This window comes from Erpetoichthys calabaricus, chromosome 1 (genome assembly GCF_900747795.2).
Source record: "Erpetoichthys calabaricus chromosome 1, fErpCal1.3, whole genome shotgun sequence".
NCBI lineage: Eukaryota > Metazoa > Chordata > Cladistia > Polypteriformes > Polypteridae > Erpetoichthys > Erpetoichthys calabaricus.
The window spans coordinates 155,217,031-155,240,454 of record NC_041394.2 but is presented as its reverse complement, the minus strand read 5'-3'; the positions used below and the strand labels follow the sequence as shown (position 1 = coordinate 155,240,454).

General features: G+C 38.4%; 1 protein-coding gene across 3 annotated transcripts in view; it reads left to right on the top strand.

Annotated features, from left to right (window-relative positions):
- Positions 1–23,424, top strand: part of LOC114642058 (ELKS/Rab6-interacting/CAST family member 1) — an 814,051-nt gene that overhangs the window by 282,609 nt on the left and 508,018 nt on the right. For all 3 annotated transcript variants that reach the window (XM_051920296.1, XM_051920284.1, XM_051920290.1), the window contains one exon: positions 2,561–2,701. In XM_051920296.1, the coding sequence (XP_051776256.1) occupies positions 2,561–2,701 (141 nt within the window). The remainder of the gene's footprint in view (positions 1–2,560; positions 2,702–23,424) is intronic.

The following is a 23,424-nucleotide window of genomic DNA, read 5'->3' as shown; positions in this document are numbered from 1 at the left end:
TTAGCCAGTTCTCTGGCACTTTTAGTACTGGCCTTAAATCTTACTTGTACATTGTCCCAGTTAAACGTATGTCCTGTTAATTTTGTATGCGTATAGATCTGTGATCGTGAGTCTTTCCTTCTAACGGCGTTGCGATGTTCCTGTATGCGATTTGCAATTCTTTTTGATGTTTATCCTGTGTATACCGCTGGGCAAGAACTGCATGGAATGCTATAAACTTCGTTTCTTGTTTTTAGCATTGAAAAGGACAGTGTGCAGATTGTTCGCGGGTTTCTGTGCTATTCTGATACCTGATTTGGCCAGGATATATATAAAAGATGATCCGCTGTGGCATCCCCTAACGGGAGCAGCCGAATGAAGAAGAACAAGATATATAATTAACTAAATGGTGTGCGTGCTGTTTACTATAAGTATATAAACTTTTCCCTTTGCAATATTTCCAAATATTTATTTTTACCTACTTCAAATTAATTAAATGTCAGCATCAACTAGAATATATTACTTCCCAAATGTTTTAAATACATACAAACACAAGGCTGTGAACTATTATTTATTCATTCTTATTGTGCTTTCATTTTTATTGTACTCCTTGATTATCTGTGCGGCCGTCTGAGACCATGGTAAAGGTGCTATATAAGTAAGTGAAATGCGTTATTATTTGTTATAATTATGATTCAATAGAATTTGCAGGCAGTTTGTTTAATTGAGATTTTAACTATGCTTGTTGTCCATATGTTCCTTAACAAATCAATCATTCATTAAACAGTTTTTGTTTAATCAAAAAATAAAAATAAAGAACTAAATCTGCAAAGTAGAATTCAAAGCACCGTTCATTGAAGAGAAAGTTTAAAAAGAAAATATTTTAGAGATATATTCTTTCACTCAGCAATGTGCCATGAGTGGGATTCGAACCCGGATCCCTGCAATAATTTCTGGTAGATTGTCTCTCAGGAATCGCAGCTATACCTCGACTAATTTGCGATATCCTCAGGGCTGGCGAGTAGCTGCCAGTCTGTTTACCGAAAAGCACACAACGCAACTGTTTCATGCATAAATCAACATAAAACAACCTATGTATTTTTTCTGACTACAATTTCTGAATTTCTGCCTTGTTTTGAAGAAATACAATATCTGACGGTGTTCTTTCTTGTATGATCTCATAACGGTGGTACAGTGTTTGGCACTGCTGCCGCACATCTCAGGTTGCCTTTTTGAACACAATAATTGGTCCAGTTTAGTTAGCAGACATTTCCCTAGTCCTCAGGGACACTTTAAAGATGATTGCCCCATTATAATCCAGTTAAATCTTAGTCCGTCCCTATTGACTTCAATGCATTTTGCTGAGTTCAACGATATTTGCAAACACTTAGTAATTTCTCAGAACTTGAGGCAAGCGAACATTGCAGAGTTCGCTCATCGCTACCCACCGAGTATTCGTGTTTGTTTCCATAATTTCCACACCATACAAAAGATAGCATTTCTTGAAAGTGGTGCCTCTTACAGTGAAGTGACAATATTGAATTTAGGATCCAGTTGTTCAGTTTGTGATTAAATTCCTAAAATGAATGTTCTTTTAAACTTGCTTTTGTCTGAAGGAGTCTCTGCAGAGGTGTCATTACAACTCTGATTTACACTTTTGTTATCAGATGAAATAAAATTTTCATAGAGCTGTAGTTCAACCATTCAATTTAGTGTTCACTCAGGAATGCAAGTGGGGCCTGCAGTTGAATTTCTGTTTCTCCGTTAATTTTGCTGTCTTAATAGGCTTTGCGTGTCAATAAAAACTCAGCATGATGGGCAATTCCCTCTTTCTCCTTTAGCTTTTTAGTGTGTTAGTTGTCAACACACTTTAGAAATGTAGGGTGGATGTCTAAAACTGTCACTCACCTAGTCTAGAATAAGGAGGCATTGAAATTGAATTGCTGGTTCTCCATCATACAAGAGCAACACAATTCTGAGAACTCCTTTATCAGAATTGTTTTTTTGTTCATAAATTATGTATCTAAATACAATCTTTACCTCACCTTCTCTTTTGTGGTACATTTTTCAGTTACTTTATCATGAGTTGACCTGAATAACCTAATTTAAAAGAATACTCCACCCAAAAATGATGTTTTTTTATTATTTTTTTTACACTGTTGCTTACCCTGTGTTTGTTGTGATATCCAAAAATGTTTTTATGGGGAATGGAAATCACAAAGTTTGATACTTTTGGCCTCAGTAGGGACTGTTGAGTGGCAAACACTAAACAGCAACAATGTTAAAAAATTCAAAAAGTTACTTGTGTTGCATAATCCAGTTGTATAGTCAAAATGTCTAAAACACATGTATTTTTGTTAAACAATTGTTAAACAAATACTTTTGGAAAATTAAAGCAGTACACATGTGTCAAGCTCGTTTAGAAAGAATTAGACTATTGAACTGAATGTCCGGCTTTCCTCTTTTTTCAATAATCAAGAATACTTTTTTCAATTCAAAAGCTAAAATGTTGCATAATATCTTGAAAGTCTGCTTGAACCACTTGTGTGATACATAGATTTTCTTGTTTCTTCTCATTTAGACATCTTTGTTGGATTTGAAAGAACATGCTTCTTCACTTGCTTCCTCTGGTCTCAAGAAAGATTCAAAATTGAAGAGCCTTGAAATATCATTGGAACAGAAAAAAGAGGAATGTTTAAAGTTAGAAATGCAGCTTAAGAAGGTAAGGGGGTTTTATTTAATATGTTGATATTTTGTAGCAGCTATGATGGTAAAGCAAAAATACACCTGGTCCTCAAAATGTATGACTACCTCATTTAATAGTCACTGGTTATGCAGACCTTATACACTGAAAGAACTTAACACTGAACTGATGTTAAATTAACAGATGCCCATTAGGTAGAAAATGTTAAAAAAAAGTATTTCAGAGTAAAGCAATTTTTACTGTAAATTAAATTTTGAAAATTATTAGCATACTGAATGATAAATATTTAGGTATTTTTCAGTTACCATCAATGGCCTGATCATTCGTCCTATTTTATATTTACGCAAGATATTGTAGTGTAATGACAACTATAGAAAAACTGTGCAGTTTAGACGATTTAGCAGTATTTCAAATGATGTCCATTTTTAGTATATTTTGTTGCTGTAATATAGCTTAGAAAAACATTATACAGTATTTTACTTTGTTACTGCTTTGTAATTACTAATGTTTAATATTTGTTTTATTATTTAGTTTTTAATTCATCAAATATATCAGCAAATTAAACTATCAAAAAAAGAACACTAAAATGAGCAAACACCATAGTATCAAATTGAAAAATAGAGATTTTAAGGTTTTAACTATTCCTTTTCAATAACAAAGTGCTTGATATAAACAAGTTTTGGTGTGACCATTTTTGGAAGATAAGAGTCTAAAGCTGTTCTGGTGATCCAAAAGTAAGTTTTGTAGTTTTCAAGATATGTTATTTACTCTGTCTATGCACCGTTGATCTAATCTCAAAGTCATGTTATTTGAGCAATAGTTTAGGTGATTTAATCATCACATGCATAGGATTGTTTTATTAATATGAGATTATAACATACCACAAGAAAGAAAAAAGCGAATGCAAAGACATGAGCAACATTTGAACACACACTGACGAATAACAGAAAGAATGAACAAGGGGCCTTGTAAAGAGTAGTGTCTGAAAGGAATTTGATATTTTATATCCTATTATTATTCTTCATATTATCAATTCTAGTAGATCCTATCTAGGAGGATCTTTAAATATATGCATGTTTAAAATAAATGTGTACCGTCTAACAAAGTGAAAAAATTGCTTAAAGAATTGTTGTTTCTAGAATTGGCCATATCCTTCTTTTTATTATTATAGTAGCAGTTAACTACTAAATCTTTATATTGTACCACAGTCTAACAAAAAAATTTAAATCAAAGAACTGGTACCTTTTTCGCACACACAACTGTTTAATCCCTTCTCAGTTCTTGATTACAAAAATGTCAGTTACTCACTTGTCCTGCATAATATGTATATGATGGGTAATTGTTATGATCACAATCACTGCCCTGTAAATTCGCAATTCTTGAGACTTTTACTGTGTACAGCAAAAAGTTAAATATTATTTTGAAAAGCATTATGCCCTTTTAAACAAACAATATGTCCTTGTTGATGATCTCTTCCAAGTTTTGAGCATTTTTCTGTTAATAGGATGTGACAATTTTGTTTTGATCAATCAAACATTGAATGCAATATATTGAAAGCTTTTCCTAAATACTGTTTTGCATCTTGTGCAAACATTGTGCCTTAGTGGCAATCTCCTGGGCTGTGAATGAATCTTCCGCTGAAATGCACAAAACATCTAACTGAATGTATATCTTGTTACCAAGTGGCAATTTTATTACTAAAATAAGTAACAACAAAGAAAACTAACATATTAAGAGCTCGTGCTAGACCCTTACGAACCGCTCGCTGTAAACACTTTTTTTTTTATGAGTTTTAAACGCAGGGAAAAAAAATTAAATGCCACTTGCGAAACTTTTCAAACCATCTTCTACTGGCTTTAAATTCCTCATCTTCGCTACTCGAAGAAGGATTTTTTTTCAGCAAATCGCCATGAATTTTCCTGGCTTTCTCGCATATGATCGCCTTGCTTACGCTATCCCCTGAAAGCTGCTTCTCGTTCAACCACACTAGCAACAGTTTTTCCACCTCTTCCAGCACTTGAGGCCTCTGCTTGGTTAACATTGTAACTCCTTTTGCAACATCAGCTGCTTTGTTAGGCCCTGTGTACGCAAACAAAAGAAAATGGGGAACAGAGAATGGGAAATCATTGGCGCGTACGAACACGTGTAGGGAAACTGGCTGCCAGTGTTTTTGTTCGCCACCAGAGCGTGTGGTCGTGAACAGATGAAAAATTTTGGCAAACTTTTTGATCGTAACCCGATTTGTACGTATTCAGAAACGTTCGTGACCAGAGGTTCTACTGTATAGGCCTACTGCTGTCTATTATCTTGAATGGTCCTCAGTAGAGTTGACTGTTTCTTTTAAGACAAAATGGAGTTCAAAACTTCATCAGATGTTCTATCAGACGGTTGTGGCGAACGCCTTCTTCTACGCGGTGGTGTGCTCAGCATTAAGAAGAAGGACGCCTCACGCCTGGACAAACTGGTGAGGGAGGCAGGCTCTATTGTTGGCATGGAGCTGGACAGCTTGAAATCTGTGGTAGAGCGATGGGCGCTTAGCAGGCTCCTATCAATTATGGAGAATCCACTGCATCCACTAAACAGTGTCATCTCCAGACAGAAGAGCAGCTTCAGCGACAGACTGCTGTCACTGTCCTGCTCCACTGACAGGCCTGCGAACCCCAGAAATGGTCTAGCACTAGTAATTCCTAGATAGTGCTTAAAAGCTCCTTCAAGTCCATTATTGGTTGAACTTGAAGCAGGAAGAGTGGCCATAATGTCTCTAGAATTAGGATAAGGAGATTGAAAGAAGTGTCAATCAGTGTTACAGTGTGGGAAAAGTATAGTAGGTTAGCCACCTTACAGGATTAGAGAGGGACCTGGCCTTTGTTGTTGGGTTTTTTTTTTTTTTTTCACTCATTGTGTTTTACCTGCTGTTGTGGGTGTTTAAAATAATCACCCTTCTTCTGGTTTCCTTGGTTATTTTTGAGTTCTGGATCAGTCCTGAATTGCCTCAAATGATTACAATTACTTTTAAATCTGTAGGATTTTTGTAGACAAGATTTCTCATAGTAAGGAGGAAAGAGGCCAGAAGTAGCACAGGAGGAGGACCGAACATGCAAGCAGGTGGAATAAGGTTGGAAAGTGGACCAGTCACCCAACCAGGGAGAGTTGATAACCCATATATAGGTAGGCCCAGTGGGGCCCTGATGTCTTGTTCTTTTTCTTGTATATTTACCTTTGTTTCTAATGCACCTGCAAACTTACATAATTTCTTTCTTTTGTTATTTTGAACCTATTTTTGTGCAATTTTGGTCCTCCTTGGCATTATAGGGTAATTTAATTTCAAATCATCACACTTGCTGATTTTGGTCATAGGAGTAAACCATGGAACTGAAATTGCATGTGGCATGGATCAATATTAAGGGAGATTTAAGCTAACAAAGTTTGAACTTATTGAGAGAGGAAGAACTATGACTTTGACTGGGTATGTCTCCCTAAATGTTTCTCATAATTTTTATTCTTTTCTAGGTCAATATTTTGTGTAAATACTATGCTATCCCTAAAATAAAAAATGTCACGAGTGATTATAATATTAAAATTGAATAGCAAAAAAAACTATATTTTAAAATTGGTCAATTTTTTACTAAAGCTAGCTTATAATGTTATGAACATCTCCAGAAAATTTGGTCTTTGATTTTTGAGTCATTGCTGAGATATCATTACTTACTGAAGTGTGCATCAAAAACAATTCCTTTCAATGTTGTTGAAAAGCAGTTATTGATCATTGAATGGTGCAGGGTTATTAAGGTTCATGAAAACTGAGACTAAAGCCAAAACTAATAGTGATAATATAATTTTAGTTGAAATAAAAATTATGCTTAAAAATTAATATAAAAGACAATTTAAAAAAAATGAGTACTAAGCAAATTTCTGCACTGCATGGTTCCAGGATGAGGGTAGTCTTCTGTCAAATGATTTCCTCATAGCCTTGCATTTTTTTGTTATGTGGAATTTGTTTTATGATATAATAAAGATTATTAAAAAATATGAAAACATTACTACTCCCCATATCCTCCAGATGGTGCTTTTGTATCCTTTAAAAACAAGGCGATGCTTTTCCTGATAAGTTTTATTTATCAGTGGCCACTTATAACAGTGCATTCAGAAAGTATTCAGACCCTTTCACTTTCTGCACACTTTATTGTGCTGTATATTTAATTTTAAATGCATAAATATTCTGTTTTTTCCAATCAATTTAAACTCAACAACCAAAAATGGCAAAGTGAAAACTTGATCATGCTTCCATTTTGTCATTATGAGTTATTGCATAAAGATTGATGGGCAAAAATGGCAATTTTATCTATTTAAAATGAAATCTATAACACAGTAAATTGTACAGAAAATGAAGGGGTCTGAATACTTACAAAATCCACTGGAATATTAGAAAATGGAGCAAATAAAGAGGATAAATGTAAGATAATAATTCTCAGGCAGGCCCATTTCAATAGTGAAGTCAATCAAACTTGTGAAAATTCTATTTATTATTTTGAATTTATATTTCATAGAATAGTGTTATTTTTTGCATAGTTCAGTAAAGGAACTTTAGTAAAAATGAGTACCTACATCATAGAAATGAACATTTCTTTGTTTAATGTGATTTTATTATTTTTAATGTAAATATGAAAAGGTAACCAGGCAGTAATCAGATTTTTATTCTTAATTTTTTGCCAAATGGTCTGTTCATAACTTTAAACATGGGTTTTGCGCCCTAGGAACTAAGTTACCCAAACTATTCTATAACATTTTAGTAATCATTTACTGCTCTGATGCTGATCTTTCTGATCATAAAATAGGTCATTACAATAGTAATTGAAGAGAAGAATTTATAATTAATTGCAGAATTATTGTATTTGAGGATTCCTCTAGAGTGCCTCTTTCTCTTGCACGGTTTGGCTCAAAAACTAATCGGCACATCATCATCTCATAACAGGCTTAAGTTTCAAGTTTGGTATTTTTCTGTCCAGCCATTTTAGCTCTAGACTGTCCTCAAGAAACTGTGACACACAGACACATACACACCCATCATCAAGATATTGATGTTTTCGGTATCGTGGAACCCAAAAACGCTGAGATTCTTCGAAAACTGGAGAGTGAAATTTTTGATGAATCTAAAGCTCTTCCACTTTAGACGACAGGTTATTGTGGAGGAGGGCACAGATCAAAAAAATTGTTGAAAAATACATATGTGCAGTAATGGATTGTCATAATCTTCCTAAACAGAAACAAGTCAGTTTTCTAGCAGTGTATCCAGATGTCTGATAGTAGTATATTAGTTTTCAAACAGTCATAAGAAGTTTAGTGAAACAAAAAAAAAAAACTATACTTTCTGATTTTTCTGTTTTACACATTATTAGACTACACATTATGCACATCCTATTAAGATATTGATATGAAAGTTATATAATACTGCTTATTGTAAATAGTAATCCTGATAATTTTAATAGGCATCTCAGGATTTTAAAGCATAGTTTAATGTATGTCATGCTGATGTATACATGATTTTAACATGATACTTTCCCTGGCTTAATCTCCAGAGGGAATCCGGATGCTTAAGAGGCATGAAACCAAGGACAAAATTTCAGAGTAGTATTTGATTCTCATGAGCATTATTTATCCTTTGTGAGTACTTCTGTGTTGTAAGATTGACTGGATTACTATAAGTGTATCTTTTTGACCAATTTTCTTTTTAAAGCCACCTTAGTGGCCACCTTGCATTGTCTTATATTCCCTGCCCTTGAGGGTTCATCTGCTGGCTGGTGACAGGTTAAGACTGGTGGGTGTATCCTTGTTTGGACTACAGCACCTATATTTTAATTGAACGATACATTTTAACCATTTTCAGATATGTTTTTCTCAAGTTTGCCCCGTGATAAGCACTGCCATTTGATTGATTATGGGTATATTGTTTGTAATCAGAGTTGCTCAAATAAAGTAATACATTACTTATTACTTCTATCAGGTTGTTAGTAGAATTATTTATTAGTGACTTCCTGAAAAAATGTAATCATATTAGCAATTATTTGCAGGATTTACAGACTAACATCAAGATAAAATATGTACTATTTGGAAAGTGCAAAAACAACACCCATATGCCTCCTTGGTATTTTAATAAAGTGTTAATATATGTTAATAGTGAAAGTAACCTGATAACTTAAACAAGTAAACTACATGACTTACATTAGCCATTTATTAAAGGACATTTTAATAAAAAAGCTAATATTTAAAAATAAGTCACTTGCAAATTTGGAGTTGGTTATAAGTAAAATTAATGAAATACCTTACCCTTGTAGCACTTTACACAGACATAGACATACTTATCTGTTTAAGCATAAAGTCAGGATGGAATCCATATTGTTCTTTCAGGATCTGATTATCAACTACTGAACAAACTTTCTCTTCCAGTACCCAAACATAAACTTTCCCCAGAGGCTGAGAAGTGTGATTTCTTGGTAACTGGAATATGCCTGTTGCCCCCTTTTTTTTAAAAGGGACAACCACCCCAGTCTGCCCTTGATGAAGGATTGTGCTCATCTTCAATGTAACATTAAAGGAGTGTGTCAGCCAAAACCTTTTCTGCATTTCCAGTCACATTTCACCCTCCTGTGCAACCTTTCACTAATCATGTATTTGTTTTTAATTTGCAAGCTTATCTGCCCCTTTTAGTTCTAACTTAATCTCTTCTGGCAAGAAGCCAATTAAATTATATTTTTTGCCTATTCCTGTGTCTAGCCTGCCATTAAGGACAGAAATGAAGTGATATGTGAGACTAAAACAGTGTGATGGGTGTGAAAAAATAAGCTGATGACATTTAGTAGTGCATATGCCAGAGTGGTGATGAAGCAAGAAAACATAACATCACGCAATGGACACATTGCTGCTGATTCAGTTTCAGGAATTATAATCAGATTTATTTCCTTTTTTGATTTCTTTTTCTAAACACCTATTCCTCTTCTGTTTAAGAGAATGACTAAAGTGGTGTATGGTTATGGCAAGAAGACAATACCCTATTTTATTATATCATGGCTGTAAGTGTGGGTTGGTGCTGTGATCAGCTAGCATTTATTAAAGGCTTTTAACTTACAAATCTTTAAAGAACAATATTTTTAAATTATTATGTAATCAATTATTAGAAATTTAATATTGAGACACACAAATATCAAAAAGCAAACATGATGTGCAAAAGAGTACATTGACAGTAGTAATTACTAAACAACACAGTGTGTTAGTATCAGTACTCTTACTCCATAAAACAAACATTGGGTAATTGGTCTAAAATGCAACAAAGAGAACATTTGGTTTTCAGGAAAGACTTATAAATGTTATCACTGACAACTCTGGGCTGAGTTGTTTTTGTCAGGTCCATAGTTTTTTGTGCACAGTTTCATAGACCATTTGAGTTTAATGATTGGAGTTGTAATAGTAACAAGCTCCCCACTGCACTTACAGAGAGAAAAATCATTAGTCCCTCATGAACACTATGTAGTAAAAATGGCCATACCCATATGTTGAGCTTTTCTTATATCTAGGTAAGAAGAAAGCATTTAATTGGTTCACATACTAAATTGCTCATTACCACCCACTGCACATATTTTTATTAAGGCTACAGAATTTATGACTAGCCATTTCAGCCCCGCTGTGGCAACTGTTATACTTAAAGACTGCACTCCAGTAAAAGATGTCTTGTAGTAGGTAGCAGTGCAAAGTGCAAGGGACAATGTTTCAGTTATTGTGTTCTGATGTACTGATGGTTGAATGTTGTTTTTTGTTCATATTGTCTGTTTTTACTTATTTATCTAATTTATTATACTTTAGTATTTAGGATGTTGATTTTCTAATGTTGAAAGATTTTCTTTTGTTGAGTGTTTATATATATATTTTCTGTAGTAGCGTTTTGAATGTATTTTAAAGTCATTATTGTAAATTAAAAAAAAACTTCAATGAAAATATGGATTAAAATAATGTTTGTGCTGAATCTCATTGCAAAATCACTCAGTATTATTACTTGAAAAAATAAAATTATGTTTAAAATTGTTATGACTAATTAGAGATGAGAAAAGGTTTGACATGATTTGTATTGATTTGAAGATTTACCTCTAGGAGGAGGAGGAGGAGGAGGAGGTTTGGAGCTGGTGCTCATTACAGTATGTACCTCTAGAAGATATGAAATTTCAGAAAATGTATGTAGACTTATGCAGTTGTATTTAATTATTTTGTTTGATTTGGATATATCAGGGTTACTGCTGAAAAGGCTGATTGGGAGTCAAATTGCCATTTGTTTTTACTGAAATACATTAACAAGTTAACTGACAAGAATAATGCATATTGTTATAATTGAGATACAGATATTTGTATTTACAAAGTTTAATAAATTTGCCATACTTAAGTTTGCTACCTTTTTATAACTTGTATCTGTGTTTGAAGGAGGTGGTCGTTGTTGTATCTGTTTATAATATTTCTTAAGCCTTTGTAAAAAGTTACATTTGTCCTTGGAAGAAATAGTTTTGTCAGTCAGTCTGTATGTGGGGGAAAAATTTTAAATTAGTTTTTTGGGCATAGAAGAAACCACTTAAGATGTACAAGGATAACAAAATGAATTACCAATTTAACCAAAAATAGGTGTTCTTTTGATTTGTTCCTTTACTGTTTTTGCCATTCTGGAAGCTACCAAAGATGGCAAATTTCAGCACAAACTAAAGAAAACTAAAAGGGAAAGCACTTGAGATATTAATTGCAAATTCTGTTTATCACTTACTTGGAAATTAAATAGCTTCATCCTTATTTTGAAACATTCTGAACATTTAGCCATAGAAAAATGCATGATTTTAACGAGGATTGCTCGCCCTTGTGTTGGTACCCTTTGAAAATTAAAATCTACTTACTTGCCACATGAGATTTTGTTGTATTTGTATCCAGCACATCTTTGGTTGTGCTTATATGCTAAGATACTGAGACAACCAGAAGACATGCCACATACATAAGCATAAAATAAAACTATTTGCAAAGCGTACGTATTTCATAGAAATTGTAATAAATGAATAGTTCTCACCAAATATAGGAAGTTTTATATCAAAACAGTCGTGAAGAGTACAGAACATTGCAAAAAGTGAAAATTAGTCTATCAGTTCAAAGAAAGAAGCTTTTTCTGTTGTCAGTTTTGGTAGCCAGCGACTAATACCTTTGAAAACTAAGGACCTGAGTGAGTAGAAGCCAGATAGGATTTTTACTTGAATTTAGGATAGTGTTCTAAGGTGGAGGTTCATTCAACAAATAATTTCAAAAGCATTTAACATTCCTTTTTAGTATTTTTTCTGCATTACTGTAGTAGATGAGTTATTTTGTTTTTTTAACCTAACACTTGGTGAAGAAGCACTTGATGGTTTGTTGAGATATTTATGGTTTATCAGAACATTTAGTGTGGTGTGGCATAGTGGATCTATCTATCTATCTATCTATCTATCTATCTATCTATCTATCTATCTATCTATCTATCTATCTATCTATCTATCTATCTATCTATCTATCTATCTATCTATCTATCTATCTATCTATCTATCTATCTATCTATCTATCTATCTATCTATCTATCTATCTATCTATCTATCTATCTATCTATCTATCTATCTATCTATCTATCTATCTATCTATCTATCGTGTGTGTGTATATATATATATATATATATATATATATATATATATATATATATATATATATATATATATATATGTGTGTATATGTGTGTATATATAAAGTTATATAACGTTTGCCTCTGGTGTTTAATGCAGTAATATTTTAGCTTATTTTTATTTCAGATTTATAGGTTTCATATTTAGTATAACATTGGTAAACAGCATGAAGAAATAATTATCACCATTGCTTCCTTCTTCTCATTAACTTTAGCATTGTAAAAAACTCCAGTTTGTTCTACTGTACAACTTAGCAAAAGACCATTAAAAATAAATCAAACCACATATTATCAAGAAAACCAGATGGAGGTTGAATGTAAGGGAAAAAGTTTAATGTGAGGGTTAAGTTGTGCAATTACAGTACCACATCTGAAGTGTTAAAAATAACAAAGTCAAGTCAAGTTGAGGAGCATGCACTGGTACAGTGTGTTGCCGCACCCATTACACGACGTAACAACTCAGGATCCCAGTTTGCAATCCCCCCAGGCAGACACGCAGTCCAGTCCCACCCTCCGGAAATGACCCTCTATCTGCCGCAGCCAGGTGTTATGGGGGCAACCCTTTGACCTGGTCCAGCCACTCGGGTCCCCAACAATGAGGATCTTATGAGCCGAATCACCCTCGGGGAAACGCGCCATATGGCTGTGAGCAACCCCTCATTCGACACAAAGTCAAACCAACGGTACCCAAGTATTTTCTGGAGATACACAGTACCAAAGGAGTCCAGTCTTCGTCTCAGGTCACTGGATAGCGTCCATGACTCGTAACCATATAGCAAGACCGGAAGCACCAGGACTCTAAAGACTTGAACCTTTGTCCTTTTGCATAGATATTGGGAGCGCCACACACCCCTTTCCAGCGACCTCATGACCCCCCATGCTCTCCCAATCCGTCTACTGACTTCATAGGAAGAGTCACCAGAGACATGAATGTCACTGTCAAGGTAAGTAAGCCTCTCGACAAGGTCGACACTCTCTCTGCAAACAGACACACTGCTGATGGCTGTGCCCAAGAGGTCATTAAAGGCCTGGATCTTGGTTTTTATCCAGGACACTCGGACTCCTCGCTCAGTCTGTCAAGCGCCCCGATCTTGCCCAACACCCAGTATCGACACAATTACAAGACAAAAAAGGCTGACAGAGAGGTGCGAAGTGATTTAAGGTGGGCCAGATTTACAAGTTTTTTCTTTGGCTCTGGTAATTCTAGTGTTAAAACAGGCAAAACAACTAAGAAGTCCACTCCAACACTGTCCATACTTAAAAATGCAATTAAAAAAACTCTTCACACAAATAAAAAAAATACCAGTGTTTCTTTTGTCAAATCAAAACTTCTATTTTCTGTTTGTGACTTGATTTTTTTTAACATCAGAAACAAGAAATGTACACTGAAAGGAAAGGTTGGATCAAAAGCTTTGGAGTTTGCAGCTCTGGAGATTTTGTGTAAAACTAATGCCTTTTGCCCTTGTGTGGCATATTTATCATGTAACCATAAGTGTTATAATGCTAAGTTTTTCATTTTCATGATTGATACTGCTTTATTTCATAAGAGATTTTCCTCATTCAGATTTTTTTTTTCTGTACCTGAGAAACAAATATGCATATCAGCAGAAAAGTAAAAACCTAAAAAACAATGTTATTCCTTTTCTGCTTTTCATATAACTGATTTTGCAAATTCTTTTCAAACTGTTTTTAAAAGGAACCTGTTGCTGGGCAGAGTCTGAAGCACCTAACATTAAAGGGATCAGCAATGTCAGGTCTGCCACTCAAATAGCCAGTACAGGGGAAATTACTGACTCGTGGAAGCTGGGTTTGTCAGTTAAAAACCAATTTTTTTTAGATTTTAGTTTGATTTTCCTTTTATTTTAAAGGGTATCACCTTTGTTGACTAGCTAGGATGTTAATATCATCTGTTGAGAGAAAAGCTGTGTTTTATTGGTGCTCATCCTACCAACTGAAATGTGCAAAATATGTGTATTAAGATAGAACTGAGCCAGGGTTAGATTTTCTTTATTTTGGTGTATGTTAGTAGTATTGAACTAAATATGTTTTTGTTTGTGCATTATTCATTTTAAAAGAAAACAAAGTAATAGTTCTGAGTGGTCTTTTCTGTCTAACGGATACGTCTTGCAGGAAAACTGGTGCAAGTCATCTTATATTTTATACTTTGGGAACTGGGAACACTGAGCAACCTCTGGTGTTTAAATAAGAAGTCCTTTCTCACTGACAGATTAACTGATGCCATATTTATGGATATTTTCATATATTTTTATTTTAAAATAGTAAAATCAATGTACAATGCACAATCAAGATGAGTAGCATAAGGATTATGACATGCCCAGACACATTATTATGAACTGAAGGCATTAGATATGCTGAAATGACCATGAAGATGACTAGTCTCTTGTATAAACTGTTTCCCTGTGTATTTTTGTGTGCCCTGTAGTTTTACTCAGCTCAAAGTTAATTTATCATATCCCTTGCTTATATTAAAGCAATGTGTTAAAGTATACAAAAAGTAATTGACAGATTTGAAAGCAAGCTTTTAATGAAGTTTAAATTGAATTGACAGAAATGATTCTTATCAGTTGCTTTTGTGTCATTTTGCTAGCCATGTATAAAAGACTAGTTCATAAATTAAGCATTTGCTCAATACTGTGTTGTAATACTGTAGCCAAAATTCCAGTATAACCATCCATCCATCCATCCATCCATTGTCTCCCGCTTATCCGAGGTCGGGTCGCGGGGGCAGCAGCTTGAGCAGAGATGCCCAGACTTCCCTCTCCCCGGCCACTTCTTCTAGCTCTTCCGGGAGAATCCCAAGGCGTTCCCAGGCCAGTCGAGAGACATAGTCCCTCCAGCGTGTCCTGGGTCTTCCCCGGGGCCTCCTCCCGGTTGGACGTGCCTGGAACACCTCACCAGGGAGGCGTCCAGGAGGCATCCTGATCAGATGCCCGAGCCACCTCATCTGACTCCTCTCGATGCGGAGGAGCAGTGGCTCTACTCTGAGCCCCTCCCGGATGACTGAGCTTCTCACCCTATCTTTAAGGGAAAGCCCAGACACCCTGCGGAGGAAACTCATTTCAGCCGCTTGTATTCGTGATCTCGTTCTTTCGGTCACTACCCATAGCTCATGACCATAGGTGAGGGTAGGAACATAGATCGACTGGTAAATTGAGAGCTGAGCCTTGCGGCTCAGCTCCTTTTTCACCACGACAGACCGATGCAACGCCCGCATTACTGCGGATGCCGCACCGATCCGCCTGTCGATCTCACGCTCCATTCTTCCCTCACTCGTGAACAAGACCCCGAGATACTTGAACTCCTCCACTTGGGGCAGGATCTCGCTACCAACCCTGAGAGGGCACTCCACCCTTTTCTGGTTGAGGACCATGGTCTCGGATTTGGAGGTGCTGATTCTCATCCCAGCCGCTTCACACTCGGCTGGGAACCGATCCAGAGAGAGCTGAAGATCACGGCCTGATGAAGCAAACAGGACAACATCATCTGCAAAAAGCAGTGACCCAATCCTGAGCCCACCAAACCGGACCCCCTCAACACCCTGGCTGCGCCTAGAAATTCTGTCCATAAAAGTTATGAACAGAATCGGTGACAAAGGGCAGCCCTGGCGGAGTCCAACTCTCACTGGAAACGGGTTCGACTTACTGCCGGCAATGCGGACCAAGCTCTGGCACTGATCGTACAGGGACTGAACAGCCCTTATCAGGGGGGCCGGTACCCCATACTCTCGGAGTACCCCCCACAGGATTCCCCGAGGGACACGGTCGAATGCCTTTTCTAAGTCCACAAAACACATGTAGACTGGTTGGGCAAACTCCCATGCACCCTCCAGGACCCTGCTAAGGGTATAGAGCTGGTCCACTGTTCCGCGACCAGGACGAAAACCACACTGTTCCTCCTGAATCCGAGGCTCGACTATCCGACGGACCCTCCTCTCCAGGACCCCTGAATAGACTTTTCCAGGGAGGCTGAGGAGTGTGATCCCTCTGTAGTTGGAACACACCCTCCGATCCCCCTTCTTAAAGAGGGGGACCACCACCCCGGTCTGCCAATCCAGAGGCACTGTCCCTGATGTCCATGCGATGTTGCAGAGGCGTGTCAGCCAAGACAGTCCTACAACATCCAGAGCCTTGAGGAACTCCGGGCGTATCTCATCCACCCCCGGGGCCCTGCCACCAAGGAGTTTTTTGACCACCTCGGTGACCTCAGTCCCAGAGATGGGGGAGCCCACCTCTGAGTCCCCAGGCTCTGCTTCCTCATTGGAAGGCATGTTAATGGGATTGAGGAGGTCTTCGAAGTATTCCCCCCACCGACCCACAACGTCCCGAGTCGAGGTCAGCAGCGCACCATCCCCACCATATACAGTGTTGACACTGCACTGCTTCCCCTTCCTGAGACGCCGGATGGTGGACCAGAATCTCCTCGAAGCCGTCCAAAAGTCATTCTCCATGGCCTCCCCAAACTCCTCCCACGCCCGAGTTTTTGCCTCAGCAACCACCAAAGCCGCATTCCGCTTGGCCTGCCGGTACCTATCAGCTGCCTCCGGGGTCCCACAGGACAAAAGGGTCCTGTAGGACTCCTTCTTCAGCTTGACGGCATCCTTCACCGCCGGTGTCCACCAGCGGGTTCGGGGATTGCCGCCACGACAGGCACCGACCACCTTACGGCCACAGCTCCGGTCAGCTGCCTCAACAATAGAGGCACGGAACATGGCCCATTCGGACTCAATGTCCCCCACCTCCCTCGGGATGTGGTCGAAGTTCTGCCGGAGGTGGGAGTTGAAGCTACTTCTGACAGGGGGCTCTGCCAGACGTTCCCAGCAGCCCCTCACAACACGTTTGGGCCTACCACGCCTGACCGGCATCCTCCCCCACCATCGAAGCCAACTCACCACCAGGTGGTGATCAGTTGACAGCTCCGCCCCTCTCTTCACCCGAGTGTCCAAGACATGTGGCCGCAAGTCCGACGACACGACCACAAAGTCGATCATCGAACTGAGGCCTAGGGTGTCCTGGTGCCAAGTGCACATATGAACACCCCTATGCTTGAACATGGTGTTCGTTATGGACAATCCGTGACGAGCACAGAAGTCCAATAACAAAACACCGCTCGGGTTCAGATCAGGGGGGCCATTCCTCCCAATCACGCCCTTCCAGGTCTCACTGTCATTGCCCACGTGAGCATTGAAGTCTCCCAGCAGAATGAGGGAGTCCCCAGAAGGTATGCCCTCTAGCACCCCCTCCAGGGACTCCAAAAAGGGTGGGTACTCCGAACTGCTGTTCGGTGCATACGCACAACCAACAGTTAGGACCCGTCCCCCCACCCGAAGGCGAAGGGAGGCTACCCTCTCGTCCACCGGGGTAAACCCCAATGTACAGGCTCCAAGTTGGGGGGCAATAAGTATACCCACACCTGCTCGGCGCCTCTCACCGGGGGCAACTCCAGAGTGGTAGAGAGTCCAGCCCCTCTCAAGGAGATTGGTTCCAGAGTTCAAGCTGTGCGTCGAGGTGAGCCCGACTATATCTAGCCGGAACCTCTCAACTTCGCGCACTAGCTCAGGCTCCTTCCCCTTCAGAGAGGTGACATTCCACGTCCCAAGAGCCAGTTTCTGTAGCCGAGGATCGGACCGCCAAGGTCCCCGCCTTCGGCCACCACCCAACTCACACTGCACCCGACCTCCTTGGCCCCTCCCATAGGTGGTGAGCCCATGGGAAGGGGGACCCACGTTGCCTCTTCGGGCTGTGCCCGGCCAAGCCCCATGGGTGCAGGCCCGGCCACCAGGCGCTCGCCATCGAGCCCCACCTCCAGGCCTGGCTCCAGAGTGGGGCCCTGGTGACCCGCGTCCGGGCAAGGGAAAACGCCGTCCAAAATGGTTTTTCTTCATAGGAGGTTTGTTTAACCGCTCTTTGTCTCATCCCTCACCTAGGACCAGTTTGCCTTGGGTGGCCCTACCAGGGGCATAAAGCCCCGGACAACAGAGCTCCTAGGATCATTGGGACACGCAAACCCCTCCACCACGATAAGGTGACGGTTAAAGGAGGGGCCAGTATAACCAAGGTTCTCAAAATTTAGTGGATATATTTTTGGTTTAAATCAAGCTGTACAGTACTTTTAGCTGCAGTTTAAAAAAAAAAAGGAAATATGTGAAACTTTTTTTGATAAGTTGAAGCTGCCTGTAAAGAACTTTTTTGATATAATTCTTGAAAACCTTTTGTTTGTTTGTTGTGCAGTTGTGTTTCCACTATGTTACTCAGTGTTGCAGTGAGGGTGTAGCTTTCTAGGCATGTTCCTTTATGGAACTCTCCTCAATTTCTAATATTCTATTACATTTACACTATATCAGCAACTCAGAGTTGGTGTGGTTTTTTTGACAGTTAGTGTAAAAGTAGAATGCCCTGCAACAATATTCTGATTACTTTATTGGGGCTGTAGTTGATTGCTTTGCACCACTATTGCTGTTCTAAACTAAGCTCAATCTAAGAACTAAAGCATTAAAGACTGAATGAATGCTTTCGTGTGAAAGAAGAAGATTATGTCTAATCAAGCAATGGCCTTTCTGTTTCATGTTATACACTTAAGTGCAGAAGGGTGTGACTGATCAAAAGTTTGTTTCTTAGTCACTGTATTTCAAGTAGGTAAAGGATATTGCAGAAGAAGCTGTCCAAGTTTATGCATTGCTTGTTTAGTCATGTAAAAGTTGTGAAACCAGATGGGAGTGAAAGTTTATGCAAAAAGTGGACCTGATTTCTGTTGAAATCTGGATCCAGTACATTTCTTGTTGCAGATGTATTACATTAGCAAATGCTGCATATTCAGTGACCACCCAAAAAGCACATTTTCTAGATGGTTTTTAAATCTTAACCCCAAAGGAATGTTTAATTTTTATTACTTTAAAATTCAATGCTGCAGTTTGTTTTGTAGTCATAATTTTTCTCTGTCTGTCCCTTTCTCTGTCTCCCCTTCTGAAAAGCATACTGAGCTCTTATCAAGTCATCCCTCCAAACTCGTAAGTGCATCACCTTCTGAGTCTATTTTTAAGAGTAGCTCATTTTTCATTTGCATGAGCTGAGTGTGCAATCTGTCTCTGTTTTTTGTGTGCTGGCATTACGTATGCCTGATTGTCTGCATGGGTAGATGTACTCTTGACTAGGGTATTCAACTATTTCCTTTCATTTTTTTGTACTGTGTGTATACTCCTTTGCAAGAATAAGTGTATGTTTATTAGGCATACAGAATTTAGTTTGTGCTTAGCATGATTTTGTCTTTTTTGTTTCAGACTGGTTAGCTAAAATATCTGCTTTGCTAAAATGTGGCCTTTTTGTGCTTCTTGGGAGTTTTCTTACATCTTTAAAAATGAAAAATGTAAACTCGTGAGTCCTGTCAATGAATAGTTATTTTTCCAACTAAATTACTGTAGGATTTGTTTTTAAATAAGAACAAAATCTGATTAGGAAAGTTATATACAGTATAAACCTAAGAAAAGTGACATGTTAGCCAGACATGTAAGTAAGAATTTCTACTACTACTACAGCTACAAAAGGCAGTCTATTGCATTCATAATTGACATAGCATATACTTTACTCAAGGGATTAATTTACTTCACTGTTGGAGAGTGTTATTGTTTTTGAGAAAAGGCATGGTTCACGTTTTTGACATTTGAGCTTATTAAATTGCAAGAGGTAGCATTCACACCCACAAACCATTTATTCATTGTAGAATTCTTTTTTAGTAAATGTTATTTTATTCCAAAATGGTAATTTGCAACATGACATAAATTGTACAAATGTTAATTTATTAGCAACTAGTTGATCACCCAGTGGCTTTGCTCACTGAGTGCAAGGGAAAAAAATAAAATGTAGTCTATAAGTTATTAAACAGTAAAACATTAACATGTTAAGAAGTAAAGATACATTGAGCACTACTGGAGTGGTTTGGGGTAAACTACATTTTAAAGGCGGTATAACACAACAGGTAAGTATTACTAACAGCAGCTAAAATGTATTTGGATCATCTGTCGGTAGTAGATTCATTTTGAAAGGTGCTACACGACCACTGTGGTATAGAAATTACATTTTCTATGTGATCGTCCAATTTTCTGTCTGACAACCTTGCACTATGTGCCTGTGATTTAAGAGTAAAAGAATTCTGATAAATGTGGACGCTGCCCTTCCGTGCTTAACGGGCAGAAAGTCCAAACAATTCCCAAGTCCAACACTTTACATGAAGAGGTCTGTACATCTTATTAGATGTAAACTCTCCATCTTCTTAAAATAATTGATCACAACAGCAACCTTGAATGTTGCAGGGTTTTAGTGACCCGAACTCACCTTAAGGGACAAACAGAGTCCTGCTTCGATGGCGCCGATTACACTAATTCGCAAAGATTTCCACTCTCCCAGGAGCCGACGGGGCACTTGAAGTGTCACAAATAGTGCGAGAAGAGAGGACCCTGCCGACTCGTTGTTTACAGCTCAGAGCAGTTAAAAAGTAGAAAGATGCAAAGCTGTTTTCCTCATCTCTTCTACTATCAAGTACTGCCAACTAAAAAAAAGTTACAATGTGGCAGTTTCCGTGACAGTCACGTGGACGAATAAATAAAAATTCTCGGCATGTTTGTGTTTACTTCTTTTTAATATCAGTAAAAGAACTCTCACACAAATAATAACAATTCGTAAAGACGATATAAAAATGGCGTCCGCAAACGGAAGTGATTAGTTCCTGTATTATAATATGTTCTGTGGTCATAAGTAATTTCCATTTCAAACGCGAAAAGAATTTTATCTATACTAATAAAAGGCAAAGCACTCACTCACTCACTCACTCACTCACTCACTCACTCACTCACTCACTCACTCACTCACTCACTCACTCACTCACTCACTCACTCACTCACTCACTCACTCACTAATTCTCCAACTTCCCGTGTAGGTAGAAGGCTGAAATTTGGCAGGCTCATTCCTTACAGCTTACTTACAAAAGTTAGGCAGGTTTCATTTCGAAATTCTACGCGTAATGGTCATAACTGGAACCTCTTTTTTGTCCATATACTGTAATGGAAGGCAGCAAGATGGCCATAGGAGACGGAGTTGCGTGTCGCGTCATCACGCCTCCCACGTAATCACGTGAACTGACTGTGAACTCAGTACGTAGAAAAGAAGGAGGAGCCCCAAAGAGCGCTGAAGAAAACATTCATTACACAATTGACAAGGCAGCGAAACAATAAGAAGCGAGTGAGTGACGCATACAAGCATCTTCATAAGACACGAGGTATAAAAAAGCACGGTGTAAACCGTAAGTTTAAATTAAGTTTATAGAAAAGCTCCTGCTGCGGTTTGCAATACCATATTCGCGAGATACAAGTTTAATGAGAAGACACGAGGTATAAAAAAGCACGGTGTAAACCGTAACCTTAAATTAACTTTATAGAAACGCTCCCGCTGCCGTTTGCAATGCCATATTCGCGAGATACAAGTTTAATGAGAAGACACAAGGTATAAACGAGAGTTTGGATCACTTTGTAACAGAGTTAAAATTGCTGTAGCGGGAAACTTTTAACTGCCGGGCACGGTGTAAACCGTAAGTTTAAATTACCTTTATACAAACGCTCCCGCTGCCGTTTGCAATGCCATATTCGCGAGATACAAGTTTAATGAGAAGACACGAGGTATAAATGAGAGTTTGGATCACTTTGCAACAGAGTTAAAATTGCTGTAGCGAGAAACTTTTAACTGCCGGGTCTTAGCTAACATTAAATAAACCCGTGGACATCGCAACATCACACAAGAGAGCGGCTCACGTGAAGTGACAGAACGCAGCAGGAGTGATCACTTCGATGAATCAAACCTGTTCAAAAAACACATTACACAATTGATAAGGTAGGAAAAGAATATGAAGCAAAGCATGGTATAAACCGTAACTTTAAATTAAGTTTATAGAAACGCTCCCGCTGCCGTTTGCAATACCATATTCGCCCCTGTGAAGCGCGGGGATTTTGCTATATTAAACTATTTCAACCATTCTATGATCTGCTTCTCGCAACTGAAAGAGGGCACCGTGGCAGAAGTTAGCCGACTTGCTGACCGACCACAAGCGTTACCTGGTAGGTAACCACCCATACAATCAGATTGTGAATCAGACTACGAATGCCTGCAATGTAATTACCCCGATCTACATGCTGTCAAATGAACGAACCACACGCCGTGGCACAACGTCAGGGGCTTTGCCTCTAGTGCTGACGTCCGAGGTTCGATTCCCGTAAGGGAGTGCAGTGAGTGTGTACGCCTGATGAGCCCACAATTACGGCGAAACACGTGTCGCGTACTATGCATCTTCAAAGCACGGTGTAAACCGTAAGTTTAAATTGAGTTTATAGAAACGCTCCCGCTGCCGTTTGCAATACCATATTCACGAGATACAAGTTTAATGAGAAGACACGAGGTATAAACGAGACTTTGGATGACTTTGTAACAGAGTTAAAATTGCTGGAGCGAGAAACTTTTAACTGCCGGGTCATGTCGCGTGTTCTCGGGTAGGTACACCAAAAAATGTATACATTTATGCATGTAATGGGCAAACAAAAAATGTACTATACCCGAAAGCACTGCAGTAGTAGTACTCAATGTATTTTTACTTCTTAAATGTTAATGTTTTACTGTTTAATAATTTATACGCTTCTTATATGTTGTTCAAATTCTTTTATCAAAATACCAGTAACAGCGCACTGCACGATAACGTGGAGTGAATACACTTGACATGAGCATTCATGTTATTTATCCTCTTTCTCTGTACGTTTACCATTCGTTTGCTCAGAGGTTGATGCGCTTGCTGCTTAATGAGCAGCTGTTCACCTTAGCGTCCCGCTGCTTCTCTTCTTTCGTCGGCATCTTTTCCCGTTAAAACTGATTAAGTTAGTTTTTGTGTTGCGATAACTTAGTATGTTTTCTTTAATTTTTCAGTTAAGCTGGCACTTAAGTCTTCAATCTGCCTCAAGGAATGATT